The sequence below is a fragment of the Orbicella faveolata genome, unplaced genomic scaffold, assembly GCF_042242905.1.
Source record: "Orbicella faveolata isolate gen_17 unplaced genomic scaffold, um_ofav_v1 contig_47, whole genome shotgun sequence".
NCBI lineage: Eukaryota > Metazoa > Cnidaria > Anthozoa > Scleractinia > Merulinidae > Orbicella > Orbicella faveolata.
This window is the reverse complement of record NW_028301577.1, coordinates 8,840,872-8,851,090: the sequence shown is the minus strand read 5'-3', so window position 1 is coordinate 8,851,090 and position 10,219 is coordinate 8,840,872. Positions and strand designations below refer to the sequence as shown.

The window sequence follows — 10,219 nt, the reverse complement described above, 5'->3', positions numbered from 1 at the left end:
TCGGCCGCAAAATACGCCTGGATGTTTCTGCCTGAAGTCACGAAAATTAACGTTTGCTCGTAAATCTGATGCTTTGTACAAACTGGTAGCGTTCTGATCACTTTTGTTAAATTAAAACGGAGTGCAACTGTGAAAGGACTTAGTTTCATCAGGGATCGTATATATTTGGTGAAGTTTTAGGTGGAATTCCAACTGTTTATACTGCGTGTTGACACGTAAGCTTACAATCTAATTTTGCCCAAGGCAGAGTGTGTGATTTTGCAAATAACTTGTGGTCAGATGTCTTCTGCCGATTGCTTCTGTGCTATGTGGCAGTCCCCAATTCAGGGAGCACTGAGACCGGCCATGTGGATTCCTGGAATTAGGAATCTACACTGCAGAAATGAGACGTGAGTATAATAATTCAGTTTTTATAAAGTTTCCTTTATCTCTGCCAGTTCTCTGCATAAATTTAATCATCTTCGGCTTGACTGGCTAGAATATTAGAAAGAATCCAGACACAGCGTGCCCACTCTTATCACTTTATTAATGATGTATTTTAGGTTAACTCTTGCAAATACGTACTTCAGTACTCTTTTCTCCATTGACTGTTAGTTCCACTTCGTCATTGTATTGTCAGCTAGCCATGAGGTTCAGTAAACTGTTTACCTTTCAAACAGAGACTGAGGACTCAAGTAAATTGTCAAAAATATAAATTAAAATATCTAGATGTTACATTTACATTTTGTAATGTTTCCTATTGTTACATAACGTAAAATTATAAAAATGTAAATGAACTGATTTAAGATATAAGTTTTTCCATCAATTTTGAGAGGAAAAAGTTTGAATTAAATTGTTATTCATACTACTAAATCATTATTCATACTTAAAGGTTTGAATTTACCTTCACAAAGTTAAAATTGTTTTGTTTTATCTCAATTTTTTTTTTTTTAAGACATGTCGACTGGCTGGAAAATGTGAACTGTTAGGTAAAAAATGAATTTTTTTATGGTTGTAATAACATAGTAATTCATAAGCAGATCTCGTCGTCCCTTTCCATAATATGCTGACTGACTACATCAGAAAGGCCATCAGGAAACGATAACGCTATCGATCTTCCTACAAATTTTTCGGGTGACATGCTGTCCGATCTTTTTATCAGGATCCGTTCCTAGATCTCGATCTCTGTTGCTTTCAGAATCAGAAACTCTTTAGATAATGATAAGGCTGCAACCATTTTGCTAGAAGCACCCTGAATAGATTCTAACAGGAAATCCTGGAGAGGTTCGAAAAACAACACGAGAATTAATCAGCGCTCTGCCTTCAGAATGTCGTGGCGGAAAAAGAACAGTTGTCTGTTTCTATGAGAACTGTTTGACTAATTACCACGCCACCTATTACTCGGCCACTAAATGCGCCTTGGATGTTTTTGCCTGAAGTCACGAAAATTTGCATTTGCTCGTAAATTCGACGATTTGTATGTTGCTATTACCGGTAGCTTTTTATCCGCTTTAGCTTAAATGAAACGGGATGCAGCTGTATAAATAGGGCTAAAGTTTTATTAGCTTTCATTGGAGATCGTATCGTTATTCGTATATAGCATTTGCTTGTGGATCTTAAACATCTTTAATAGTTGGACCTCCAACTGTATTGTTGACACGAAATTGTCCAAGAGCGAGTGAGTGATTTCGCAAAGCAGTTGTGGTCAAATGGCTTCTGCCGATTGTTGCTGTGCTATGTGGCAGACCCCAATTCAGGGCGCGTTGAGACCGGCTATGTGGGTTCCTGGAATTAGGAATCTACATAGCAGAAACGAAACGTGAGTATGATAATTCGGCTTTACTTTTGTAAAATTGTTGATTGAGTTGCTTCTTTCTTTAACTTCGGTAGTTCTCTGTATAAATTCGATTATCTAGCTTGAAAACTAGGACACCAGACAGAATCTAGACATAGCATTAGCCCATGGTTATCACTTTATTAATGATGTATTTTGGGTTAACTTTTGTAGGCACGTACTTTTACAATTAAATAGTTTATGTTTTCAATACATTGCATTAAGCTTAATTAAAAAGTAACCTGTTTGGTACTGTGACTGTGAGTTCCAGCTTTGTCATTGCATTGTCAGTTAGTAATCAGGTCCTGTAAACTTTTTGCCTTCCAAACAATGATTAAAATAAATCGTCAAAAAATTAATGTTCAGTTTTGTAAATATGTTTCCCTATTGTTACATATAACAAAGCAAAATGTAACAACACTTAACCAAAATATAATTTATAAGCTTTTCATCAGTTTTAAGGAGAAAATCGTTTCGATTAATTCATATTAGAAGTGTAGAATTTTCTTTCACAGAGCTGACAAGTTGCAGTTCATCATTTTAATTTCTAAAACTTTATTTTGTTTTTAATTAAGTTTTATCTCATTTTTTCTTTCTAAGACATGTCTGACAGGAAAATTTGAACTGTTAAGTAAACATTGAATTATTAATGGTTGTAATAATATATATATATAATTTATAAGCAGATCTCATCTCAGTCAAATTTTGTGGAGAAATCAAGAATATAGGCCCTACAAATATATTTAAGTTAAACGCTGAATCAATTAGTGGGGTCATTTTCACGAGTTATTAATGATCATCATGATCCACAGACAATCCTGAGATTGACAAAAAGTAATAGTAACTTAATTGATGGTAACAGTAGATGGGTGTTTGTTTGACATGTGATATTCCTACTATCTTTTGTAACCCTGAAAAATTTGTGGGATATCATTACATTGATGAACTAATATTATTATGAATTATTGTCACATGACAATAATACAAGTGAATATATGAAAGATCATATATTTTAACCGCAGAAAAAGTCTTTATATCTTTCTCTGCAGTTCAAATATACAATCTTTCATATATTCACTTGTATTCTTCATCATCTATGGGTATATTGCAAACTCACAAAATGATCAGCTCCGAGATGGCTTGATAGTTCAGTTGGTAGAGCACTGCACCGGTATCGCAGAGGTCATGGGTTTGAATCCCGTTCAGGTCTGAATATTTTCAGTCTTTAATTTCACAACTGCCTAAGTTGTGTGCATAACTGCGATGATCAATCATGTCTTCACGTGACAATAATGTTGTCTGGTTTCTTATGCATGTTCTCTTCATTAAAAGTTGGGTCATACCAGAAGCAACTCCTGAGGTGTGTTTGGAGCATGTCATATCAGCTGTAGCAATACTTAGCGAAAAGGAAAAAATGCACATCAATAAGGTACGTTCATGTACATGATGATGATGGTGTTTACGATGATTACGCATTCTAAAATATGCGTCTTGCAGAATTTTAGTCAAATTTCTTGGGTCACCTCATCTTGAATTTTCTTGCCGCATTGTCGATCTCGTTCCGAAGGCTGAGATTATATCATTGAGTCTCAGGCTCAGAGGAAATATAATTATGTAAGTCTCACCATCTTGTAAAGTTTGAGATTTACCATGAAGTGATTGGCTATCCCTAATATTGCGGTTAGGTTGAATTGATGAGTTAAAAATCAAAATCATGCTAATGATTTTTACCAGCTGCAAGCAGGCTCTTTGCAGGAAAAATGAAGACTGATGGGGTGCACGTGGGTGTATAATAAAATACATAGTTCGATTATAACTATCATTTGTTGCCTGATATTTAGATGCTGAAGTTTCCTAAGACTTTTGATCAGGACTGTTACTGGCATGGGTTCATGCTGCATACTAATAAGTAAAACCTGTTTAGAATGATGAAGACTAGGTTGCGGTTAAAATTGTTTGACATCTTTTTCATAATTTTGCATTGTTGTCATTTTGATTTTCAGGTTCGACCAGGTAGAAATTTTGTACAAATTTTTAGCTATACAGAATATGAGTGGCTGGATATTGTAGAAATAGAGTTTCAACCAGGCCAAGAAAGGGGAACGCTTGCAAAGGTCAGTAATAAAATGAAGTAAAGCCTTTGCTATGTTAAAGGTATATGGATGTATGCTTCATGGTGGGGTCAGGACCCGGGGGGGGGGGGGGGTACTCCCAGAAAATTGGGTTGGGGGTGTGCACATCGCTTCCCAAACCCTTGCTATATATTTGTGACCAAAATCTGCATTTTTCACGACCCTATTTATGACATGACCTTTAAATCAATACCCTGTTTCAGACCTGCCTTATAATTAGTTTCCTAGTTCAGACCAATGTTAAATCGCCATAAATATAATAAGCAAAGGGGTTTTGTTGATGGTCTTATTGATAATGATCAAAAAGTAGCTTCTTAAAAACATACCCAGTTATAACAGGACTTGAGTGCAAAAACCATACCCTATTTATGAATAAAATGGCCAAAATCAATAACTTAATTATGACCACAAAGGTTGAAAAACTATACCCTTTGGGGCTGCTCATACCTATATAGCCCATTTCAGGGAGTTCTCCCCCTCTGGGGGGTCAGGTTTTGACTTATTGGGTATTCATTTTCAGTCTGGGCCAAGATGAGTATTACATTTGATATCAATAATGTTCTTGTCATCATATAATAAATTTTTGCTTTCCTATCATGTTAATAAGAACATAACTCATACTAATGTATATTTTATTTTTGACAGGCAAGGTCATTTTCTACTGGTCTTCTTCCTCTTATGATTCCATTTGCCTTTCTTCTGAACATGGTAGGAGTTAAATGATCATGAATCATGTGATAATCAGTTTAAAATGAATATTCTCATATCAAAGACATTTTCAAACCCGGGGTCAATCCAAATTATGTGAGCATAGTCAAAACTTTATTTGACTTCTAAAGATACCACTTTGAAACAAACTGACAATTTTTTTTATTATTTCTCTTCGTACAACCCTAAACGATACCTTGATGGCTAAAAATAGTGGCATTTCATCCTGAACATCCTAGGTTAGTGCAAAATTCCTGATTTACGCCCCTAAACGAGATGACAAGCATCCGCAACCTTTTCACTTGCAAGTCCTCCACAGCCTTCAAGTTCGTTCAAGTTCTTTTGAGATGCAATGTTTTGCCATCTACCCGTCCCTTGAGAACTTAATTTCTATTAACCCTAGTATATTATACATCCAGTGAAGGAACATTGTAGTCACAGAGCTAGCTGGACAGAAATGTTAATAAGTTTTAATATTACAGTTCACCATACTACATGTACTTAGATTAAAAATTCTTATTTATTTAATCAAATATAATATTAATTGTTTGATTTATCTTTGTTCTTCAGATATTTTTCTTTGCTCCTTTCTACGACAATAAGTTCAACAAAATGAGGCTGGAGAGAATTCGACAACACATGAAGCTCCACATTGAATTGGCAAAGGATGAACCTTAAAGTTATATAATTATTACCATTTACATTTTAGGATTTAAATTTCTTGCTTTGATGTCAATTAGTCATTGTCAAAATGATGTCGAGATCTGGTAAGAGTCATTTACTCCTGGGTTAGCTACTATTTTTAACTTTTACCATATAGCTAATAAGTTAAAAAAAAAAAAACCCTGAAGGTCTCAAATTATGTTGAGCTCAGATCAGGTTGTCGTCACCAAAATATAATTAAGCTTTATAAAACTTAACATTTTATTGAGCAATGATAATATGGCAAGCATCCAAGCTGTGATCTATTAAAACAAATATATGGGGAGGCTCTGTCAAAGACTTGTAACATTTTCAAGCTGGAGGTATATAAATTAAAAAGGTAGAGATTTCATGGGTTGTAGAATGGGATAGGGTAGAAAATAGTTTGTTTTCTGAGGAAATGTTAGCAGTGATGTCACACCAATGATCTTTTTTTGTACCTGTTTTGAATGTAGTATACCAAACATGACAGACCGTATTTGACAACATTCCCAAACACCAAGAAGGGAGTTGGAAATACGATGCAGAGCAGACTATCTTTGACAAACTTCAAGGTCTTTGGAAATGTGGTCAACTCACAGTCTTGAGTGTTTGATATATCTTCTCAATCGAAACTAAATCTAAGGAGAAAATGGAGAAATAAAATTGTAAAAATCTATGCTAATTAAGATCAGATATCCAAACACTGTCACAGTCATGATTTCGTTTGTTTAAACTTGATGAATTGTTAATGAGTTTGAGAAGCGATTATTTTTTTTAACTCAATAGATCCCAGTTTTTTTTTTTTTAGCTTGAACTGCTCCTGGGAGCCTCGGTTGCTTCATAGTAGTTTGTGACAGATAAGCATACTTGATATGAGTTTAGAGTAATAGAATAATATGAGTTTAGAGTAATTTTTAACTAGGTATACAATCATACAATGATACACTAAGACAGCTTATATTAAGGAATCTTGTATTCTGTTTTAAGCTGTCCTCAAATTCATTGGATTGACTTGTTCAATGTAATGTAATTTGGAATTTTTATTAAAGATTAAAGATTAAAGATTAAAGCATGACACAGTTAATAATAGTTTCTTATTGCAAAACGAACCACTTTTGAAGTAGTTCCATATGTTTTCTATAGGTTTTAGTTTTGGTTTATTATATTAATGAAGATATTCTAGATGGAATGAAAGAGGCAGTGTCTCAGCTGATCGTGGAAAGTTTTCTTTCTTTATCATCCATATTATATATTGCCAAATGGCACCCCAAATACTGACACAGGTAAATTGGACTATTTACTGCAGGACTATGTAGGTTGTAATGTTTTAAAAAAATAATAAAGAAAACTCTTAGAGTGCAAAGGCTTGTTTACACCCGCCTGTTCACGTCAAGAAACCTGGTTGCCGAATGCTGACAGATTCTGACTATACTAACATCCTAACATGACACATTCAATGTGAAAAGATAATTGAACATATGTCAGTCAGTCCTGGGGGGGAGGGTTACTCCCATAAATAAGCTATACGGGTATGTGCCGATGTGAAGGGTGTGGTTTTGAGGCAGTTTAGTATGGGATAGGGTATAGAAATCAGACAGTTTCGGTCTAGAATAGGGTATGATTTACCGGAAAAGTGGCCAGTGTGTGGATGATTTAGTCTAAAACAGGGTTCTTTACCCAGGGTTGTATAATAGAAATTGAAACTCGGAAGACGTTTTAAGGAGGCTTGTAAAATACTCGTTTACTTAACGTATGTCGGAATACGATAGTGATAAAGTTTTTGCATTCAAAATAGCTAGTTTGGGATAGAGTACGGGTTTTTGATGGCTAGTCTAGAATAGGGCTGCAAAATCAAGCTGATCATGGTCTAGTGCAGGGTAAGGGTTTTCAGTGTTCTAGCGGCTCACCCCTACCCAAAGATTTACAGAGTACCACCCCCGGGAGTCAGTCATCAGCTGATGCAGAAGCAAGTATCTAGACTTTCAGAAAAGTCCATTGTCTTGTTTGTCTTCGCAGCCTAGTAAAACATCGAAGATCGCTTCGATGTCTTAGCTATGCGAGAATTTATAGCAAAGTCATCGGCTGAATTCTTCCCATGGGAAAACTCTGTGGAGCATAACTGGAATGCATTCAAAAATGCTGTAATTAAAGGTATTTCCCAGTATGTTCCACAAAAATTGTCCATGCCAAAGTACAAGCTGCCATGGATTACTACTGATATTAAAAGAGAGATGCGCAAAAAGGATCGCCTCCACAAAAAAGCTATTCGCTCTAAAAACCAGCAACATTGGAAAGCTTTCAAGTATCAACGAAATCGAGTGGCAAAACTGGTCAAAGAATCTCACAATCGCTATTTAAACGAAGTTATTGGTGATAACCTGACCGAAAACCCCAAAAAGTTCTGGTCGTATGTTAAACATAGCAAATCTGAAAGCCTTGGAATCCCCCCACTCAAAACCGAAAATGGGGTGAGTATTACAGACAAAGACAAAGCAGAAACTTTGAACTCCCATTTCTTTTCGGTTTTTACCCATGAGCAGAAGCCTCTTCCTCAAATTGGCCTGTCACCATTCACCTCGATTGAAGATTTGCTTTTCTCGCCTGATGGAGTTGCAAAACAGCTAGCCCAGCTGAATCTTCACAAAGCTTGTGGGCCAGACAAACTACCTGCAAGAGTACTCAAAGAGATCTCACAAACAGCCTCTACGTGGCTCGCTTTCATCTTTCAACAATCATTTGATCTTAATGTCGTCCCATCAGATTGGTCCAAAGCCCTCATTACTGCAGTCTTTAAGAAAGAAAATAAATCAGATCCATCCAACTATCGCCCAATTTCGTTGACTTCTATCTGCTGTAAAGTAATGGAACACATTGTTCTTAGTCATATGGCTAAACACTTATCTAGTAACAACATTTTGATAAACGAGCAACATGGTTTCAGACAGCGGTTTTCTTGTGAAACTCAACTGATATCAGCTATACACGATTGGGCCAAGTCAATCAACACTTGCAGCCAAACCGACGTCATACTGCTTGATTTCTCTAAAGCATTTGATTCTGTCCCCCACCAAAGACTTCTAATGAAGCTCGACTTCTATGGTATTCGTGGGAACATGCTTATGTGGATTAAAGCTTTTCTGTCAAACCGCTCCCAATCAGTTTCAGTAAATGGCATTCAGTCTTCTTCCAAACCAGTGCTCTCCGGGGTCCCGCAAGGCTCAATTTTGGGCCCTGTATTATTTTTACTGTATATAAATGACATCTCTTCTTCTGTAAAGTCACGTCTACGCCTTTTTGCAGATGATTGCATCCTCTATAGTGAAATCCGTGAAGTACAGGACTGTTGGGCTCTGCAGGATGATCTTGAACAATTGTCACTCTGGTCAAACACCTGGCAACTTAACTTTAACGTCAAGAAGTGTTATCAACTTGGTATAACGCGTAAGAAAATTCCAACTATGTTCCAATATTCATTGGCTGGCCAGCCCATTTCTAGAGTTTCCTCAGCCCAGTACCTTGGAGTCACCGTGACAGACAATCTGTCCTGGAACGAGCACATCAATCGGATCTGTAAAAAGGCAAATTCTACTCTTGGGCTACTGCGTCGTATTCTAAGTGGTTGTGATACCAAAGTCAAAGATACGGCGTATCGCACGCTAGTCCGCCCAAAACTCGAATATGCGTGTTGTGCTTGGAATCCTTTCACCAAACAGAACATCACTCAAATAGAGATGGTTCAACGCCGAGCAGCAAGATTTGTATTAAATGACTATTCAAGATTTAGTCATGTTACTCCAATGATCGAACATCTTGGTTGGGACTCCCTTGAAGATCGTCGACTCCTCTTTCAAACTACTATGTTCTACAAGATCTTGATGGGACATGTTGGTATTAGCTTTCCTCCTGAAGTCCGCGAAATAACAAGGGCCACCAGATTACTGAACAGTCGTCCTTTCCAACAAATCCGTGTATCAAATGATGTCTATAAGTTTTCCTTTTATCCAAGGACAATAGTAGCATGGAACAATTTACCTATTTATGAAGATGTTGATATAAATAATTTTAAGACTATTGCTCTTGCAGCCATTAAATCTTTTTGTATAATGTATATCCAGACCTCCTAACTTATCTCGACGAGATTATACTTAATCTATTTTATCTTATCTTTTACTAACTTAAAATTTTTATTGTATATATACATATTGTAATTATTTATTACGTGCTTTTATTATGTTATTTTAAACTCCTAGTATAGTTCCACTGTTTAAGGAGTATACTTATTAAAGATTAAAGATAAAGATTAAAGATGCGAGTAATGCGTCCCTGAAACTCATAAGGTCGACTTGTGCCAAATCTAGTAAGTACTGGTTAAGAACGAAACATGTAGGCTCAAATTCTAAGAGTCACAACCATACGAAGAACTACCTATTAGATGTGGCCAAAAAATATGTGGAAACGTAGCCCCATCTAATGCAGCAGCACAAGACCCCGAACACAGATAAAAAGCTACAACATTTTATGATCTTTGTACAACAATCGGGTCAATCGCTTAAAAAAAAAATTATAATAAGAGGGCAATCACGACTACACGTCAAATCCTTCCGCCAAATGTTTAAGAAGTCCTTAAGAAGCTCATGACAACCGTAATTGATGACAACCTGATTTGAACCGTAGATACTAGTATGTGAGTCTTATCTTAATTTGTTTTGTGAAAACTAGAAGACTGGTCTGTCGTTTATATTTCTCCGTTCTCTAGTGCTTATCAGTTTGATCATTCCTGATTGATAGGTTGAAAATATTGTTTCTGCACATTAGATCTCTACTATTGATATGGTAAGTTTATCACATCGGGTCTCGGGTGTATACCTGGGCCACGTGGGGA

At 36.2% G+C, this 10,219-nt stretch overlaps 1 protein-coding gene across 2 annotated transcripts; it reads left to right on the top strand.

Moving 5' to 3' along the window:
* The first annotated feature begins 13 nt into the window (after positions 1–13).
* LOC110059774 (uncharacterized) lies at positions 14–6,700 on the top strand. Of its 2 annotated transcripts, XM_089279692.1 has the most exons (6): positions 335–389; positions 935–1,798; positions 3,146–3,242; positions 3,817–3,927; positions 4,591–4,653; positions 5,224–6,700. In XM_089279692.1, exons 2-6 carry the CDS (start codon positions 1,689–1,691, stop codon positions 5,329–5,331), a joined length of 489 nt encoding a protein of 162 aa, XP_089135818.1. In that variant the 5' UTR covers positions 335–389; positions 935–1,688; the 3' UTR covers positions 5,332–6,700. The 2 variants fall into 2 exon arrangements, with proteins under 2 accessions (XP_089135817.1, XP_089135818.1); XM_089279691.1 differs by lacking the exon at positions 935–1,798 and having other exon boundaries at positions 14–389.
* Positions 6,701–10,219: the final 3,519 nt, after the last annotated feature.